The 20993-nt window shown below is 34.9% G+C and overlaps 1 protein-coding gene across 4 annotated transcripts in view; it reads left to right on the forward strand.

The window, feature by feature from the left end:
* The window catches only part of GABPA (GA binding protein transcription factor subunit alpha), a 36153-nt gene extending 32359 nt beyond the window's left edge, over window positions 1-3794 (forward strand). For all 4 annotated transcript variants that reach the window (XM_082654314.1, XM_082654313.1, XM_082654316.1 and 1 more), the window contains exon 10: window positions 296-3794. In XM_082654314.1, coding sequence (XP_082510440.1) covers window positions 296-524 — 229 coding nt within the window. In that variant the 3' untranslated portion in view covers window positions 525-3794. The remainder of the gene's footprint in view (window positions 1-295) is intronic.
* Window positions 3795-20993: the final 17199 nt, after the last annotated feature.

Here is a 20993-nt window from a genome sequence, read left to right on the forward strand (position 1 = left end):
TGAACATTGTGGTACATGATTCTTTTTGATTTATGGTTTTCTCAGGGTATATGCCCAGTAGTGGGATTGCTGGGTTGTATGGTAGTTCTGTTTCAAATTTTATTTTCTGTTTTGTTTGTTTTGGTTTTGGCCGCACCACACAGCCTGTGGGATCTTAGTTCTGCAACCGGGGATCGAACCCGGGTCCACGGCAGTGAAAGCCCACGTCCTAATCACTGGACCACCAGGAAATTCCCAAGAAGTCCAAATTTAAAATTTTTTTATATAGTCCTAATGTGTTTTCTCTTTTTTAAAGGTATTATTATGATGGGGACATGATTTGTAAAGTTCAAGGCAAGAGATTTGTATACAAGTTTGTCTGTGACTTGAAGACTCTTATTGGATACAGTGCAGCAGAGTTGAACCGTTTGGTCACAGAATGTGAACAGAAGAAACTTGCAAAGATGCAACTCCATGGAATTGCCCAGCCAGTCACAGCAGTAGCCCTGGCTACTGCGTCTCTGCAAACAGAAAAGGATAATTGAGCCCAGGACCTTTTGGGAGTCCAAGGTCTTTCTTAAATGTTAGAGCAAGTATTGCTCTTACCTTTATTACTGAATTTGAATCTTCTTTTATTTCTAGACTGTACAATCTGATGCATGATTTTTTTATAAATATTTCATACTCTTGTGAATTTGGATCTTTTTACTTTGAGCATATATTTTAGAAAATGTGTATGTTAAACGATCACCACAATGTCTTTAGGCAGGTTCATTGTGGGATAGTTTGTTAACAGTCAAGAAAGCTAAACTGGTCAGTATTAATGTCTAGCCCAACCAAAAATAGCCAGTAGCTATTGATGAAAAATAAATGAAAGTATCTCCAGGAAACAGTCTGGCTTAACTATTTTTTGAAAATATAACTGTTTCCCCTCTCTGCTGCTTTAGATGTTGCTTTACATAGAACCAGAAAATGGAATTTTTCACAGCTGAAGCATGTATGCCTGTTTCATCTAATCAAGCAGAGCTAAAATAGTCATATCAAATAAAATTATAATATTAATAAATTACTAAACTAAGAGCATCACGTTATTAATTTATATATTTGCAAGCAAAGGACAGTAGAAGACTGGCAGAGGAACAGTGCTGAAGAAAGAGATCCAGGTTTAAATCTGGCTTTACTCAAGCCAATTTTAAGGATTTACTGTATAGCTATTTCATAATGTCAGGCCAAGAATTTAAATTATTATAAGAGAGGCATTAAATTCTAATAAACCAACTATTACAAAAATTCTCAAATGATCTCTGCTTTCCCTATCAGAGATTTAAAAAACTGAAAAAGTGTACCTCAACCTGAAAATAAAAGTTTGGTTTAGTTTGGTTTGGTATGGCTTTCTTTTTTTTTTTTTAAATTACCCTGTAGTGCTGGTTTATTATACAAAGCAGCTTATATAAGTCCTGGGTTTCTGATGAAGTGAAGACTTTAAATCAGTCAGTAGTACTTTACCTTTCAAGACATTAGTAAATTACTTGCAAATAGTTTTAAAAGGACATTTTGAACTCCAGTGTAGGCAGTCTTTTCTTAAAACAAAATTTCCCATTTATTTAATTTTTTCCTTTGAATATTATATATGAGTGTACAGATATCTATATACATGTCCAGTTGACCATCTTATACATATATACATGTACACACATATAAATGAAGACATAATATTCAAAGCAAAGATATTTCAAAAGGTGATAACTCATTTAAAAAATTCTTTAAAAATTAAATAACTCTTACATACGTAAAACTCCTTACTTACCACAAGCCAACACTAAACAGAAATGGCTAGAAATGTCTTTCTTTTTTTCTTGCTTGCTGTGCTTGGTTTCCTTGCTTTTTTTCTTTTTGTTTTAAGGTATTACGCACGAATCATGATATGAGATACTGGTAAATAATCCTCTTATAGCAGAAGATTGATTCTCAAATATTACTTTATGTATCTTCTCCCTCATCATCGCCTTTAAATCCATCCCTCTAAACAGCTTAATAAGAGCTCAATACTTTTGACTAACTAGGAGGAAAGTGCCATGCTAATGCAGTCAAAGAGGCACTGTTAGCAGTTGCTGCCACTAGTAGCAAATAGTGGTTTGGAGAGAACCATAGGGACAGGGATCTTAGGAACAAGGAGTAGAGGAGGGCGTCTGTGACCTCCTTTTCTGGTAACCTCACATCATAATATTAAGTGTTATGCTGTACGACTGCAACATGTAATGTCAGGTCATTTATGTTTTTATTATGTCTATGTCTAAGTCCTTTAAGACCCTGCAGTAGAATCTAAAAAGAATAAAATTTGTAATTTCCATTTTTACATTTTTATAAACACATACAGAGTAGACTGACAAATTATTAGTTTAATTTGGATGCTGTGATTGCAAGGATATCTGAATAGAATAGCAATATGAAATAATAGCTCTAGTTCAGATAACAGCTAAAAAGAAGGTTTGCACCATCCTCTTATGGCCTGGGAAGTTGACAAGTCACTTACAGTTTTAAAATAATAATAATAAAATTTACTCTTCTGGTATATTTTTCAAGAGCTTAAAATTATTGACTTTTTGATTTAAAATACTTTGGGGGAGACACGTTAAAGTTTTAGCCAAGATGACAGATTTCCGTTATGTCTCAACTGTATGTATATATATTTTTAAGACAAGGAACACCCATATTTCTTCTAGATCCCTAAAATCAAACTATTATTTCTTTTTTCCTTATGTGTTCCTCAGATACTTTTTTTTAAAGAACCGCATTCTATCCATTTTCTTCCTTTTGCAGTTTTTATTTTATTCCTCATCATTTGAACAGAGACAGTTCTCATACATGATCAGGTGCTGTTTCTTTTTTCTTCTTTGCCTCTCACCATTGTTTTATGCACCATAAGTAATGAGATTAATTTCCCCAGTTGACTCAAGAAACTTCTGTTACTTTGTCTCAACTTATAAATAAACTATTTCCGTTGTCCTTATTGAGGTTGCAGTTATCAGAAGCCAAGTAGTTTTTTCTTTTGTTGAAAGATAACTTGTGTTCTGAAAGAAAATATAATTTGCTCTGCTTTTATGAATAAATTTTCCAGAGAAGAATTTACAATATATTCAAAAGGGAGAAAGATAAAATTATTGGCCATCTTCCATACCATGTAAGTACAAAAATAATGAAGTGTGTTCATTTTTGTTTTAAAACTTTTTTTCCACATGAGATTCTCATTGAGCCAACTTTCATACATATCTTGCTGGCCTTAAGTTTAGAAATTTGTGTTGGCATCAGAAAATCCAACAAATTAGGCAGAATTACTCTGTGGTTGATTGTCACATGAATCGACTCATCACATTTATTTTTGTGTCAGTTTGTGTCAGTTAATTAGGAAAAATTGTTTAGTTGTTTTTCTCCCCTGAATAAATGGTGAAATTCAACTATGATATTTCTTTAAAGGATTGTGCCTCCGAATATTTTAGGTGAGGTCTGCTGTTTTACATATTCATCATTTTATGCTACTGCCTTTTAAAAAGAACTAATGTATCTTTGAAATAGCACAAAAATGTTTTAAAATTCATAATTTCAAAACAACATGTGACTAACTTAATGTCTTCATATCTAGAGGGTATAAAAATATTGATATTTCAGTGATATTTCACTTGCTGCCAGAAAAAAATATTCTCAATCTTTTGTAAGAGGGAAGAGGATTTTTGCATACATTTTTACTCTTTAAATAAAGACGCTTGTACTGTCATAACAACAATTATGTATTTGTGGCTTTTTTTTGTAATTTTACATAAGACAGTTATTTTCTATTTTTACTCAGATAAAAAATATTTGTGCATAAAATGTAAAAATAGTAAAATGAGAAAAATAAAACTATTATACAGTATATTTCTGTTTTTTAGAATTTTTTTCCCCATCATACAGGTAGTCTCAAATTCCTGGGATATTAGGTTAGATGAAAATATGACAGTTCACATCTAGTATATAATTCCCATATACTTTTTTAAAAACTATCAATTTGGGAAGAACAAATTCCACTGAACTAAAATTAGGTGTTAGAGAGTTTAGTCTTTTTAAGAAAATAAATGAAAACCCCATCCACAAAGCCGAACTGTTTCAGAATAGCAACAGAAGAAAGGTAACACTGAGTACTTGTCAAAAGGCAAGTCGATGATCGCTAAAATAGAAATTCTTAGTAAAGTTTGTGGGTTTTTTGGTTTGTTTTGTTTTTAATTATGAAAAATGACCTCTCCCTGTTGTCTGAGAAACCAGGACCAGAGTATAGAGGGGTCAAAGGGAACAGGAGAAAAACCTGACTTACGCTTTTGTTTATGGTCAAGCAGTGATCACATTTTGACTGACATGCTTTAAAAAGAAACAGTTTGAGTGAAATAAACTGCTTTTCACACTAATTTTATCTAGTTTGAAGTGATGAAAATCATCAGTTAGGAAATTAGTGAGGTATATTTGTTCTCCCAAGACACTTTTTTTGTGTACAACTTTAAAGCTTAATTTGCAAGCTAATAAGCACATGTTTAAAAAGATTTTTACTACTGGCAAACTGATTTAGAACACGACTTTTAAAATTTCTGTGGTCTGAAGGATGACTTTTTTTTATTTCCAGTTTGTCACAGACTAAAACTTTTATAAAATAAAAAGTGAATTAATGTGGGGAGGAGGAAATGGGGAGTTGTTTAGTGGGTAGAAAATTTCAGTTTTACATGATGAAAAAGTTCTGGAGATTGGTCCAGCAATGAATATACTTAACACTACTGAATTGTACACTTAGGCATGGGTAAGATGATAAATTTTATGGTATGTGTATTTTGCCACAATTAAAGCTTATTTTAAAAAAATCAGTTACTAGGAGAATTTAAAAATTCAATTAACTCACCAAATTAACAATACAGAGGGAAAAAAACATCATCTCAGTAGATGCAGGAAAAGTATACAGTGAAATTCAACATCCGTTCATGATGAAATCTCTGGGCCGACTAGAATTAGAAGGGAACTTCCTTAACTTGATAAAGAGTATGAAAAACCTACAGCTAGCATCATGCACAGTGGTTTGTTTTCCATCTAAGATTTGGGGAAAAGCAAATATCTGCTGTCACCATTTCTAGTCAACACTATACTGAAGACTACCTGGAAATAAGGTAAGAAAAAAGAGGCATATGTATTGTAGGAAATAAAACTTCAGAATACATCAAATACGTTGAAAATCCTAAAGAATAGATTTTTTTTTAAAAAAATCTGCTAGAATTAGTGAGTTTAAGGAGATAAGACACAAGGTCAGTATACAAAACTCAATGTTATTTCTATATGCTAGCAACAAATAATTGGATATTGAAATTTAAAGCTACCATTTACAATAGTATTAAAAAGCATGAATTAATTAGGGGAAAATGTAGCAAAATTTGTGTAAGAGTGGTCCAATGAAAACCACAGAAATTGCTAAGAAATGTGGGGAAAAAAAGATACATACCATAATGGTCAATTGGAAGACTCAGTTTTGTAAATGTTGATTGTCTCTAAATCCATAATCAACTCGAAGTTCTGGCAGTGTTTTTTGTAAACAAGCTGATTATAAAATCTGTATGTAAATGCAAATGACCCAGAATAGCCAAAATAATTTGAAAAAAAAAATTAGAGAACTTGCACTGTCTATATAAAGCTTTGCTATTCTTATACAGCAAGATGTATTGAGATAAGGATAGATACGGACTAGTGAACAGAATAGTCCAGAGATAGACTCACACATATATAGCTAATTGGGTTTTGACAACGGTGCAAGGTACCTGAATAGGGAAAGGATAGTCTTTTCAACAAATGTTATGAAAACTGGATATATTTATGGAGAAAAGTGAACCTCAGTCCTTCCCTCATATCACACATAAAAATTGGATGGCTAAAAATGGATCATCAACCTAAACATAAAAAGTCTCAAACTTCTTGAAACTAATATAATATTGTCAATCAACTATACCTCAATTTAAAAGTTTAAAACCTCTCAAACTTATAAAACAACAAAATTTTCATGACCTTGGCATAGTCAAAGACTTCTTAGATAATAAAGCAGAATCATAAAGAAAAAAAATCAGTAAAATAGACTTCAAATCTTTTGAAAGCTCTGTTCTTTGAAAGACACTTCAAAAGTAAAAGGCAAAACAGGTTGGGGAAAAATACTTGCAATACACTTATCTTACAAAGTTCTTATTTCAAAGATATATATGGATCTCTTAATAAGACCATCCAGTAATATACGGTCAACGTATTTGAACAGACATTTCACAAAAGATGTACAAATAGTCAATAAGTCTATGGAAAACTGCTCAGCATTATCAGTCATCGGGAAGCACAAAATCACAATTCAGTACCACCAAATATTCCTTATAACTGCTAAAAGTTAAATGCCTCACAACACCAAGTGCTGGTGATGACATGGAACAAATGGAAATCATTCATGTCGCTGGTGAAAATGTAAAATAATAGCACGCTACGTTGGTAAAGTTAAACACATTTTTGTCACAACCCAGCAATTCCAATCCAAGGCTTTTACCCAAGAGAAATAAAACATATCTACTGAAAGACTTGTACACTAACGTTTATAGCAGCTTTATTCATAACGGTCCCAAACTGTAAACAATACAAATGTTCATCAGCAGGTGACTGAACAAGCAAACTGTGGAATACTCGTGCAATGGAAATACCACTCAGCAATAAAAAATAATGAGCTACTGCTTCACCAAGAACCCTAGAAAAGGCACATTTAAGTGTAAGAACAGAAGGCAGATCCCTGGTCACCTAGGGCTGGGGCTGGGGGATGATTTTCTGCATTGGGCACAATAAAATTTTGAGGGGTGATGAGCCTCTTCTGCGTTATGCTACAATTACATGGGTGGACAAATTTGCCAAAATTAAATGTACTTGTAAAACTGAGAGCATGAGGCTATGTAAATTGCACCTCAGTAAAGTTAAAAACTGAATTACTAGAAAGATGAAATGAGAAAGACAAAAATACCCACTTTTTAAAATTTATCAAGTTCAACAGACATAGATTACTCTGTCAAATTGCTGTAGTTTCAACGTCTGTCCTTATCTTCCTGTGGACAGATAACAAGAGCTCACTGACTGATACTCATCAGCAGACCACACTGATTTTTAGAATATTTTGTCATTAGGTGATGAGCATCACTTTTAACTGAATGATTATGGCAATGTCACTAGTGTATGAAAATGTCTCTGTAATCTGAGGAAAGCATTTTCTGATATCTGCTAACAAGGTAATTGATCTTGGGGTCTGTACTTCATGACACAACTAACACCCAATTAACACCTATGCTATCTTTAGGTGTAACAGTAACTATATGAATGGAATAGAACAACTCTTCAATTCACTTGCTTAGAAATCTATGCAAAAAAATTGTTCTTATATTCTCCATACTAAAGGAAAAGTGGTTGGTTTTACTTTATGGATAAAAGGATATGGTACACATTGCATTAGTACATCCATCAACATTACTGTGTAGTTGAACCAGAATGTTCGCTTGGCTTAGTGATTAAAGGAAAAAGTTATGCATTAAGAACCCCATAGTAGGATTCTTGTCTTCAGCTCTTAGATTATAAAATGGAGAGGATATTTTATTTTAAAGAAAATTCTTTAGCTGTGAATATCTACCCTGTTGGTCTGAAATTCATTAAGTGATTAAACAAATACAGAGTACCTAACTGTACAGAATATACAAGGCAGCATGTCAAGGAAAGAGCCAGAAGAACTAGGTTATAGTCCCAGGTTTGCCGCTGACTAGATATGAAACTGAGGGCAAGTCGTTTAGCCTCTCTGCTCTTGCATATCCTCCTGTCTAAGCTAGGATAATTGATACATTTGTCTACAGTGCAGGTGTATGGAGTGGATTAAATGGAATCATGTAGGTGAAAGCATTGCATCTTACAATTATGTAACACTAAACAAGCACAAAGTTCTGGAAAAGAAAATTATCCTCCAAAGAATACTGTTTTCTATTGTTGAAATTAGTGCTTATCTCATTTAATGATAAAATGATACAATATTGTAAAATGACAAAATGCTGTAAAAATGGTAAAATATTGTTGAATGGCTGAATGAATGACTAAATGAATAATGGCTAATTCTGATCACTTAGCACAATACCTTCTAGGTCCATCCACGATGTTGCAAATGACAAGATTTTATTCTTTGTTATGGCTGAATAATATTCCACTGTGTATCTTCTTCATCTTGACTATTGTAAATAATGCTGCAATGAACATGGAGTGCAGATATCTTTTAGAATTAGTGCTTTTGTTTTCTTCAGAAAAATACCCAGAAGTAGAATTTCTGCGTTGTATGGTAGTCTTATTTTTAATTTTTTAAGGAACATCTGTACTGTTTTCCACAGTGGCTGCAGCAATTTACATTCCCGCTAACAGTGTACGAGGGTTCCCTTTTTTTCACATCCTCACCGACACCAGTTATCTGTTGTCTTTTAGATAACTGCCATTCTGATAGGTGTGAGGTGATACCTCATTGTGGTTTTGATTTGCATTCATCGTGAATGGCATCTTATATCACTTATTTTATAGACAAAGAATAAGTATTATATTTGAGAACTCCTTTTTTTCCTATGTTTTTTTAGGATATAATTGAAATTTGGATCTGCTGAAACACATTATTGTCAGCATCAATATCGCATAGGGAAATAGATAAAAAAAAGAAATTGATTAAAAATATCAGAGGGGGAGGACGAGGGGAAGACGGCGGAAGAGTAAGACGCGGAGATCACCTTCCTCCCCAGATACACCAGAAATACATCCACACGTGGAACAACTCCTGAAAATATCAGAGGGACTTCCCTGGTGGCACAGTGGTTAAGGCTCCATGCTCCCAATGCAGGGGGCCTGGGTTTGATCCCCAGACAGGGAACTAGATCCCACATGCATGCTGCAACTAAGGAGCCTGGCTGCCGCAACTAAGACCCTGCACAGCCAAATAAATAAGTAAATAAATAAAATAAATATTTAAAAAAGAAAAAGAAAAATTGGTCTCACACCACATTCCTTATAAAAAATATTAGAAATATCTTATTGATCACATATTTTTATCCACTTGATAGGGTAATTATGTCAATTTTTTGATTCTAAAAATATATATTGAAATATTTTCTCTTTCTGACATGAAAACAATAAAATTTGTGTGGATTTTTTTTTCTTTTTTAAGAAACATACCATGGTAGTAAAGTGCATGCTCATATTTCAGTAAATAGGAGACACAGGGAAAACAGTTTTTCACCACTTCAATGCTTAATTCTTTTCCATAATATATTTGATTTTTATATGCCTTTTAAAATCAGTCTGAGAACTAACATTGTAGAAACTATTTTGCATTCAAGTATTTTCTCCTAAATGGAATTTAGGTTGTTGCACTGATTGACTCCAAATCTCATTATGAACACACAGCAACTAATACCAATGGTTTAGGTTTGAAAAAGTGAAGGGCATAAGATTATCTGTGGCATTTTGATTTTATTTATTTTTCTGTTGAAGCTATCACATTTAATACACTTTGCTGTAAACTTTATATGATGTAGACATTTTATGAAATACTGATACTTTTTTTGTTTCTAACAAAGAGCAGTTTAGATAAATGAATGACTCAATAGTTTGCAAAAAATTTTAACATGCTAGGGAAGAACTTTTCAAAGTAGAAGAAAGGAAGTGAGCATTCTCAGAAGGCATTACTAAATGTACCATGTTACTACTCTAGATTGATATACCTTAATCATAAAATTTGATTTAAAATGACCCCAGAAATGACAGAAATCAGCTGTGTCACATACTAAATTTTGACTCCAAGTTATTAGAAATAACAAACTAAATTGTACCTACTTTAGAATTCATTGAAATCCTGAAAATGCTGAAAATTTAAAAAAAAAATTTAAAGATGTTTGAAAGAAATTAGTATAAACAGAAAAATGCCCACATGAAATGCTGAAATGTGAAAAAAATGATAAAATGTAATTTTCTGAATATAAGACTAAACACCCTGTGATCCTTAATATTACACATCCATTGATACTTTTTATTGTTCTTCAAGGAAAGCACTTAATACATATTATTAAGACAAAATAAAAACTAATCAAATGCAACTTTGCAGATATTTTCAAAATCGATAAAATCTAATACCAAAAATAAATAAGCTTTTAATAAATCTATCAGTTTAGGGCACTGAATATTAGTAAATTATTTTATTTAAGGAATCTAGAACCAGTTAGTGTGTAATACATGGATACATTTAAGTTACTTCTTGACTACAGGACTTGTCAATACAAATGAAATGCTCTTTTCAATAGAACTAATGTATTATGAACACTTCTTCATTTTTTGAAAGCATCGAACTCAACAGTGTGCAATGCTCTGTTCATTTGTTCTCAGCTTTTAATTTGTGAATGAGCCACCTGGTGATCCTGTTAAAATATAGATTCCAATTCATTAGGTCTGCGGTGGCACCTGAGATTCTACATTTCTGACAAGCTCCCAGAGGATGCTAATGCTACTAGTCTGGGATGACACTCAGTGTAACAAGGCTGTAAAGAATAGAAAATATCCAGAATGAAATTAACAATGAATGTGTTTAGATTTCTCTGTTTTCACTGGCTTCAATTCTTTTTTTTTTAACATCTTTATTGGAGTATAATTGCTTTACAATGGTGTGTTAGTTTCTGCTTTATAACAAAGTGACTCAGCTATACATATACACATATCCCCATATCTCTTCCCTCTTGCGTCTCCCTCCCTCCCACCCTCCCCATCCCACCCTTCTAGGTGGTCACAAAGCACCAAGCTGATCTCCCTGTGCAATGTGGCTGCTTCCCACTAGATGTCAATTTTACATTTGGTAGTGTATATATGTCCATGTCACTCTCCCACTTTGTCCCAGCTTACCCTTCCCCATCCCTGTGTCCTCAAGTCCATTCTCTGGTAGGTCTGCTTCTTTGTTCCCATCCTGCCCCTAGGCTCGTCATAACCATTTTTTTTCTAGATTCCATATATATGTGTTAGAATACAGTATTTGTTTTTCTCCTTCTGACTTACTTCACTCTGTATGACAGACTCTAGGTCCATCCACCTCATTACAAATAACTCAATTTCGTTTCTTTTTATGGCTGAGTAATATTCCATTGTATATATGTGCCACATCTTCTTTATCCATTAATCTGTCGATGGACATGTAGGTTGATTCCATGTCCTGACTATTGTAAATAGAGCTGCAATGAACATTTTGGTACATGACTCTTTTTGAATTATGATTTTCTCAGGGTATATGCCCAGTAGTGGAATGGCTGAGTCATACGGTAGTTCTATTTTTAATTTTTTAAGGAACCTCCATACTGTTCTCCATAGTGGCTGTATCAATTTACATTCCCACCAGCAGTGCAAGAGGGTTCCCTTTTCTCCACACTGTCTCCAGCATTTATTGTTTGTAGATTTTTTTGTGATGGCCATTCTGTCCAGTGTGAGGTGATACCTCATTGTAGTTTGGATTTGTATTTCTTTAATGATTAGTGATGTTGAGCATGCTTTCATGTGTTTGTTGGCAATCTGTGTATCTTCTTTGGAGAAATGTCTATTTGGGTCTTCTGCCCATGTTTGGATTGGGTTGTTTTTTTGATATTGAGCTGCATGAGCTGCTTGTATATTTTGGAGTTTAATACTTTGTCCATTGCTTCATTGGCAAATATTTTCTCCCATTCTGAGGGTTGTCTTTTGGTCTTGTTTATGGTTTCCTTTGCTGTGCAAAAGCTTTGAAGTTTCATTAGGTCCCATTTGTTTATCTTTGTTTTTATTTCCATTTCTCTAGAAGGTGGATCAAAAAGAATCTTTCTGTGATTTACGTCATAGAGTGTTCTGCCTATGTTTTCCTCTAAAAGTTTTATAGTGTCTGGCCTGACATTTAGGACTTTACTCCATTTTGAGTGTATTTTTGTGTATGGTATTATGGAGTGTTCTAATTTCATACTTTTACGTGTACCTGTCCAGTTTTCCCAGCACCACTTATCAAAGATGCTGTCTTTTCTCCATTGTATACTCTTGCCTCCTTTATCAAAGATAAGATGACCATATGTGTGTGGGTTTATCTCTGAGCTTTCTTTCCTGTTTCATTGATCTATATTTCTGTTTTTGTGTCAGTACCATACTGTCTTGATTACTGTAGCTTTGTAGTATAGTCTGAAGTCAGGGAGCCTGATTCCTCCAGCTCTGCTTTTCTTTCTCAAGATTGCTTTGGCTATTCGGGGTCTTTTGTGTTTCCATACAAATTGTGAAATTTTTTGTTCTCGTTCTGTAAAAAATGCCAGTGGTAGTTTCATAGGGATTGCATGGAATCTGTAGATTGCTATGGAAATATAATCATTTTCACAATGTTGATTCTTCCAATCCAAGAACATGGTATATCTCTCCATCTGTTTTTATCATCTTTAATTTCTTTCATCAGTGTCCTATAATTTTCTGCATACAGGTCTTTTGTCTCCTTAGATAGGTTTATTTCTAGGTATTTTATTCTTTTTGTTGCAGTGGTAAATGGGAGTGTTTCCTTAACTTCACTTTCAGATTTTTCATCACTGGTGTATAGGGATGCAAGAGATTTCTGTGCATTAATTTTGTATCCTGCTACTTTACCAAATTCATTGATTAGCTCTTATAGTTTTCTGGTAGCATGTTTAGGATTCTCTATGTATAGCATCATGTCATCTGCAAGCAGTGACAGCTTTACTTCTTCTCTTCCGATTTGGATTCCTTTTATTTCTTTTTCTTCTCTGATTGCTGTGGCTAAAACTTCCAAAACAATGTTGAATAATAGTGGTGAGAGTGGGCAGCCTTGTCTTGTTCCTGATCTTAGTGGAAATGGTTTCAGTTTTCACCATTGAGAACAATGTTGGCTGTGGGTTTGTCATATATAGCCTTTATTATGCTGAGAAAAGTTCCCTCTATGCCTACTTTCTGGAGGGTTTTTATCATAAATGTGTGTTTAATTTTGTCAAAAGCTTTTTCTGCATCTATTGAGTCGATTATATGGATTTTATTCTTCAGTTTGGCAATATGGTGTATCTTATTGATTGATTTGCATATACTGAAGAATCCTTGCATTCCTGGGATAAACCCCACTTGATCATGGTGTATGATCCTTTTAATGTGCTGTTGGATTCTGTTTGCTAGTATTTTGTTGAGGATTTTTGCAGCTACGTTCATCAGTGTTATTGGCCTGTAGTTTTCTTTCTTTGTGACATCTTTGTCTTGTTTTGGTATCAGGGTGATGGTGACCTCGGAGAATGAGTTTGGGAGTGTTCCTCCCTCTGCTATATTTTGGAAGAGTTTGAGAAGGATGGTTGTTAGCTTTTCTCTAAATGCTTGATAGAATTCGCCTGTGAAGCCATCTGGTCCTGGGCTTTTGTTTGTTGGAAGATTTTTAATCAGTTTCAATTTCAGTCCTTGAGATTGGTCTGTTTATATTTTCTATTTCTTCCTGGTTCAGTTTTGGAAGGTTGTGCTTTTCTAAGAATTTGTCTATTTCTTCCAGGTTGTCCATTTTATTGGCATATAGTTGCTTGTAGTAATCTCTCATGATCCTTTGTATTTCTGCAGTGTCAGTTCATTTCTGACATATTTCTTCATTTCTAATTCTGTTGATTTGAGTCTTCTTTTTTTTCTTGAAGAGGCTGGCTAATGGTTTATCAATTTTGTTTATCTTCTGAAAGAACCAGCTTTTAGTTTTATTCATCTTTCCTATTGTTTCCTTCATTTTTCTCCATTTATTTCTGATCTGATCTTTATGATTTCTTTCCTTCCGCTAACTTTGGGGTTTTTTTGTTCTTCTTTCTCTAATTGTTTTAGGTGTGTTAGTTTGTTTATTTGAGATGTTTCTTGTTTCTTAAGGTAGGATTGTATTTCTATAAACTTCCCTCTTAGAACTGCTTTTACTGCATCCCATAGGTTTTAGGTCGTCGTGTTTTCATTGTCATTTGTTTCTAGGTATTTTTTGATTTCCTCTTTGACTTTTTCAGTGATCTCTTGGTTATTAAGTAGTGTATTGTTTATCCTCCATGTGTTTGTATTTTTAACAGATTTTTTCCTGTAATTGATATCTAGTCTCATAGCATTGTGGTTGGAAAAGATACCTGATACGACTTCAATTTTCTTAAATTTATTAAGGCTTGATTTGTGACTCAAGATATGATCTATCCTGGAGAATGTTCCATGAACACTTGAGAAGAAAGTGTATTCTGTTGTTTCTGGATGGAATACCCTATAAATATCAATTAAGTCCATCTTCTTTAACGTATCATTTAAAGCTTGTGTTTCCTTAGTTATTTTCATTTTGGATGATCTGTCCATTGCATTTTACTTTTTAAGTGAAGATTTTTGGTGCAGGATTCCAGAAATGGCAGAATTACCCTCCAGTTAAGATATTATTCAAGGATTCAAAAGTCGTACTAACCTTTCTTGTTCTATAAGCTGAAAAATAGCAGCTGTCAGGCAGAATTCTCATGACAAGTTCTTGTCAAATTCTCAGTACTGAAGCAGAGAAATGAACCATTGAAGAGCAGTAAGCTTCGAAAGAATTTAGCAAACAGGAAGTCAAAATCTTGCAGAGGTGAAATAATTCACCTGGGTGGATTTACAGCTGAAACATTCCATGATATGTATTTGATAAACTTTTGTGCTGCTGGGGGAGAAAAAAATCTTCCTCATATTTATTTCTTGTGAAGAAAATTAGCTTATTTCATCCCTCTTGAGAAACAATGCTATGTATCTTTGCAAAGGTAAATCAAAGTAAGGTGGTCTTCTACATTTTCACTTCGTCTGTGAAGATACCAGAGTTTCCTGTGGCTATTTGATTTTCAAGTCATTGGCAATATCTTTGAAACAGGATCATCTCAGGTGTTCTTGAATCAGCCTGTGGGACCTACTGAGAGTAAATTAGACACATCCTGGAAGCTGGATGTACTCTTTCTGAAAGTCAGTGATTATCTCAGCTTACTAAATAGCGTCCTAGAAATCTGAGGGAATTGTGCTTCGGCCATCTCTACTCCAGACACAGTATACTGGTTTCCTGAAGTAAATCTTTCTGTATTTTCTCCATTTCCCAAAAGTTGATAGCTAGAATGTCAGCTTGGTGTCTCATTGTGGTGAAGTATGAATAGGGACTATATTTCACCCTGTTCCCTCTGATTGAAATGTTTCTTCTCTTTATTCTTCCTTTTCCTCCCATTTCTCTGCCTGTCAAAAATCTTATCATCCTTTTTTGTCCTGAATCAAGTATCCCTTCCTTCTTGAACACACACACTTTCCTTGACATTACACAAACCTGATCTTCCCACCTCAATGGCACCTACTTTCTGGGCTCAGTACTGGGCCCCCTTTCTTCCTCCAACTTCACATTAGGTGACTATAACTTTTCAAATCATACATGTGATTGATTGCAAATCTTAATATCTAGCCTTGACTTCACCCAGAATCCAAGAATAATATATCCATAATAATATAACAATATCCAAGACAACTGTTTATAAGGATACATAATAAGACAGTAAATATGTAGAAGGTGGTACTTTTAAGTACTTTTAAGTTTCTAACCCACTTTTGCTCTTCCTAGATTTCTCTTCTCAGTAAATAGCTCCCCACCCACCCAACTGCTTAAGAGAAAGGACTTAAAATTTTCCTTGATTCCTCCATTTTCCTCATCCTTACATCCAATCTATCAGTAAATATTCTATCACTAATATCTGTCATTAATCCATCTCCTCACCTCCATCTACACTACTACTAACCCATTGTCAAGCCCAGAGTACTCATGAGGATTTCTGGAAGAGCCTCTTTTAATATGGTGAGTTATATTGACTAATTTTAAAATGTTAAACCGACCTGGCTTTCTTAGAATTAGCCCTGCTTGGTCCTGATGTATTATTGCTTTAACATATTGCTGTATTTTGTTTACTAGTATTCTGCTGAGGGTTTGTTTGGGTATTTTTTTTTTTCTGTTTTCTTAGGGATATTGGCCTGTACTGTTCTTTTCTTATCAGGCTTTGATATTGGGCTAATACTGACCCCATAAAATTTCTGGATAATATTGGTATTATTTCTTCCTTAAATATTTGGTAGAATTCACCACTGAAACCATCTTGGTCTGGAGTTTTCTTTGTGAGAAAACTTTTTTTTAATAACAAATTCAATTTTCCTAAATACATACAGGAAAATTAAGATTTTTAAATATCATTTTAGGTCAGTTTGGATACGTTGATTTTTTTCCCCAAGAAATTTGTCCATTTCACCTACGCTGTCATTTACTGACATAAAGTTGCTATTATCCTTTGAATGTCTACAGAATCTATAGCAATACCTTGCTTTCATTCTTGATATTGATAACTTGCTATTTTCTTGTCTTTCTTGAGTGGTCTTTTTTTTTTTTTTTTCGCCGTACGCGGGCCTCTCACTGTTGTGGCCTCTCCCATTGCAAAGCACAGGCTCCGGATGCGCAGGCCCAGCGGCCATGGCTCACAGGCCCAGCCGCTCCACAGCATGTGGGATCTTCCCAGACCGGGGCACGAACCCATGTCTGCTGCATTGGCAGGCGGACTCTCAACCACTGTGCCACCAGGGAAGCCCCTCTTGATTGCTCTTGCTAGGAGTCTATCAATTTGTTAATCTTTTCAAAGACTCGATTTTTGTCTTCGTTAATTTTTCTACTCTTTTTTTTCTACTTTATTGATTTATGCTCTTATCTTTATTGCTTTCCTTCTTGTTTGAGTTTAATATAATCATAATTTTCTGGCTTCTTAAGGGGAAAACTTATGTTATTGATTTTACACATTTAAAATTTTTTACCGTATATGGAGTTTCCTTAAAAAACTAAAAATAGAATTACCATATGACCCAGCAATCGCACTACTGGGCATATACCCTGAGAAAACCATAATTCAAAAAGAGTCATGTACCAAAACGTTCATTGCAGCTCTATTTACAATAGCCAGGACATGGAAGCAACCTAAATGTCCATCGACAGATGAATGGATAAAGAAGATGTGGCACATATAAACAATAGAATATTACTCAGACATAAAAAGAAATGAAACTGAGTTATTTGTAGTGAGGTGGATGGACCTAGAGTCTGTCATACAGAGTGAAGTGAGTCAGAAAGAGAAAAAACAAATACCGTATGCTAACACATATATATGGAATCTAAGAAAAAAAAAAAAGGTCATGAAGAACCTAGGGGTAAGACGGGAATAAAGACACAGACCTACGAGAGAATGGCCTTGATGATATGGGGAGGGCTGAAGGGTAAGCTGTGACAAAGTGAGAGAGTGGCATGGACATATATACACTACCAAGCATAAAATAGATAGCTAGTGGGAAGCAGCTGCGTAGCACAGGGAAATCAGCTCGGTGGTTTGTGACCACCTAGAGGGGTGGCATAGGGAGGGTGGGGGGGGAGGGAGATGCAAGAGGGAAGAGATATGGGAACATATGTATATGTATAACTGATCCACTTTGTTATAAAGCAGAAACACACCATTGTAAAGCAATTTTACTCCAATAAAGATGTTAAAAAAAATTTTTTTACTGTAAAAATTTAAAGCTGTGCATTTCTTCTAAACACAGCTTTAGCTGCATCACACAAATTTTAGAATGTTGTATTTTCATTATACTTCAAATATATTTTAAATTCTCTTATGATCTCCTGTTTTGCACCCTTGAATTATTTCAAAATATGTTGTTTAATTTCAAATATTAATCACAGTGTTTTTATAATTGTAAAAAGTTAGGAATAACCTAAATTTCTCACAAGAGGGTATCGTTTGAGTTTATTATGGAAACCCATAAAAATTCAATCTATTAAAAATGATATTGCATATTAAGCAACAGAGCATATAAGCAACGTTTTATTAAGGGAAAAACAGGTTATGACATAGTATTCAAAATTTCACTTTGAGGTGTACATACATCTGTATCTATACATGTAAATTGCATGTATTTATGTGGCATTTACACCACAGCTAACTTATAAGAAATGTGGATGCTGTTCCTTAACAGACATTTTTATTCTCTTCAGAATATTCATGACTTTGGGTACATGAAGGAAAGCCCAGAACTGAATTTAAAGGTAAGGTTTGAGGAGGCCTAAGTTGTTCTGTACAAGAAAGTAAGATTTTCTTGTCATTGTTTTTGACCCAGAAACTAAGAGACAAGAGGAGAGCTGACAAACGTGTCTGTAAGACCTGTGTTGCAGAATCTTTTAGCAAAATTAATACCAAATATGGAATTTTAAGATGTTGGCATTGCTATAATAGATAGAAAGGTGATAGAGATAGAGATGTCAATCTAGATCTCTCTGTCTATATGTATATATATCCTCCTCTATCGCCTTCCTGCACCTGCACAATCTCTGCTTCACATACAAATGAACTGAATAGTAGATTTGGAAGCAATTAACTGAGAAACATGACTAAATCTGAGGAGTAAAAAGCCTCTGGGCTGACATTGTGTTTGTGTGTGCATACATTTGAGTATATTGTATATGACTTTTAAAGAATTAGAAGGTAATTCACTAAAATATAAATGTTTGTTATCTATCTCTAGGTACTAGAATTATGATTTGGGGCTTTTTTTAACTGTATATTCCAAATTTTCTATAATAAAACCATATGGCTGTAGTGATACTTCCATTTATGGTCAAGGGGGAATAACAGGGTGCTATGGTCTGAATGATTGTGTCCCACCAAAATTCACATGTTGAAATTCTAACACCTAATGTGACAGTGTTAGGAGGTGGGGCCTTAGGGAGGTGAGTCGGTCATCAGGACAGAGCCCTCATGAATGAAATTCATCCCATTATAATATAAGAGGCCTGAGAGAGCTCCTGCCCCTTCCACCACATGAGGTACTGTAAGAAGTCTGCAGCTCAGAAGAGGGTCCTCCCTCGGCCACACTGGCACCCTGATCTTGGATTTCGAGCCTCCAGAACTGTGAGAATAAATATCTGTTGTTTATAAGCCCCCCAGTCTGTGGTAGTGTTATGGTAGCCTGAACGGGCTAAGACATGGGGACTGGATTTACCCTCCTTCCTTAAACAAATGTAAAGCCATAAAAAAAATATGAGACAACATTTTCCAGACCTTGGACATCAAGCAGCACCGGACGGCGATCATAAGAGGGGGAAACAAATGAGGTAAGCCCTGTGATTGCCCCAGCATACGGCCTGGAATGAGATTCCAGCATGCAGCATGGGGGCGATGGAACTGGGGAGATGCCACTGGGAGGCCAAGACAGGTAGGGTTTGCAGAACGGGGTCCCGGAGGGAAGAGGGCTACGTAGAGCCAGAGCTTGGGAGACGCGTAAGGGGTTCCCTGGGAGTCTTCTGCTGAGTGCTGATCTGTACAGATAAGTGAGGACACTACCCAAGGCTGAGGTAAGAGCCACCTGTCAGGAGCACAGGGACCAATGCTCAGAGCTCCCCCAGGGCTGGAAGAGTTGTTTCCACCAGCCAAAGAAGAAAACTTTGCAATTCATGAGGCATTTACTAGGGTACTCAGAAGACTAGGGACTAAAAGCTGCTTTGGTCCCACCTAACAAATTTTTAAAAACAAGCTTAGTCCCAGAACAAAGCTTCAAAGTCCTTATAAAATAAAAAAATAAAATATAATATAGTATTTCTTATTTGCATTATTAAAAAAAAAAACTCTTATTCTTCAAATTCCAACTAAGATGCTGATTCTCTTCTTCTAAACTCTTAGAGCATTCTTTTATGGCAATTGACACACCCTATATTTTATGGGTTTTGTCCAATTTTATTGTAAGTGGGTTTTGTCTAGTTGTACTGTAAATTCCCAGGAGGCAAAGCACCCAAGAATTATGCATATTTGTAACTATCTTGCATTGTTGTTGCCTTACATATAATCTGATTTCAAAAGATTTATTTTCCTAGGAAATGAATGAGTACTCCAATAAATGTATCTAAAGTATTAAGTATTAATTGGCTGTTAATTTGTATGATGAATTTATTTAGAAATCTACTTTTTAAAAAATGTAAAGGCTAGTAGTGTAGAAAGTGATGAATTTGGGGGTTTCTGTGATGCTTAGAGGTTCCAGTTCCAACTTTTTCCAGTTGATGTCACTATGGCAAAGGTATATCAAACATCTGGCATAAAGCAGTAGAGAGAGGAAATACAAATCTAATAATATGGCTGAATCAGGAGGAAACGTATTTTGGGGGATGTTGCTAAAATGTGGATGGGGAACAAGGCAAAACATCAGAATTCAATTCTTGGGAACCAGTGGCTACGTGAATGCATTTATCTGATCTTATAAGAGTCAGTAAAAAAGTAAACAAACAAGTCTATAACGAGTTGGGAAGCTGCTGAAATTGCTGCTCTTTGCAAAGACACAGCAGGTAGATCTCCCGGTGATCTGAACTGCCATGATGCCTTGAGGGAGCCGATTACAGCCTTAGCCTGGCTTCTAGGCTCTTTAGAATGTAGTAAATGGACCCTTTGAGGCTAAATTTCTGGCAATGGGCAGGTGTGCTGCCTCCCTCAGCACAGGAAGTCAGGACAGATAACAGAGGAAGTCCAAAGCAAGGACAATGTTGTTTATTAAAAGGAGTGGTAATGGCTCAGAGTATCTGAAAATTAACAGAAGTTGAAATTAAAACATCCACTTGGGCACGTTAGGCTCCAAAGTAAATAATAAGTCCTTGAGTTTCAGCAGCTGTTTAGGGCTTCCTCTATCTTGTAGTGTTAGTTTAAATGGCAAGGTAAAGGAACTTAAGTAACTAAAACACTTCATCCACAAGTATATACTGGATGTTTCTCTGAAATGGGAAAATTGATCTGTTTTCAGATATTACTCAGCTGTGCAGGGATGCAAACAGACGAATTCATTAGCACTCTCCACAGAGCATACCGTGATACAAGTGAGAA

The sequence above is a fragment of the Grampus griseus genome, assembly GCF_964374135.1.
Source record: "Grampus griseus genome assembly, chromosome: 5".
Classification (NCBI taxonomy): Eukaryota; Metazoa; Chordata; class Mammalia; order Artiodactyla; family Delphinidae; genus Grampus; species Grampus griseus.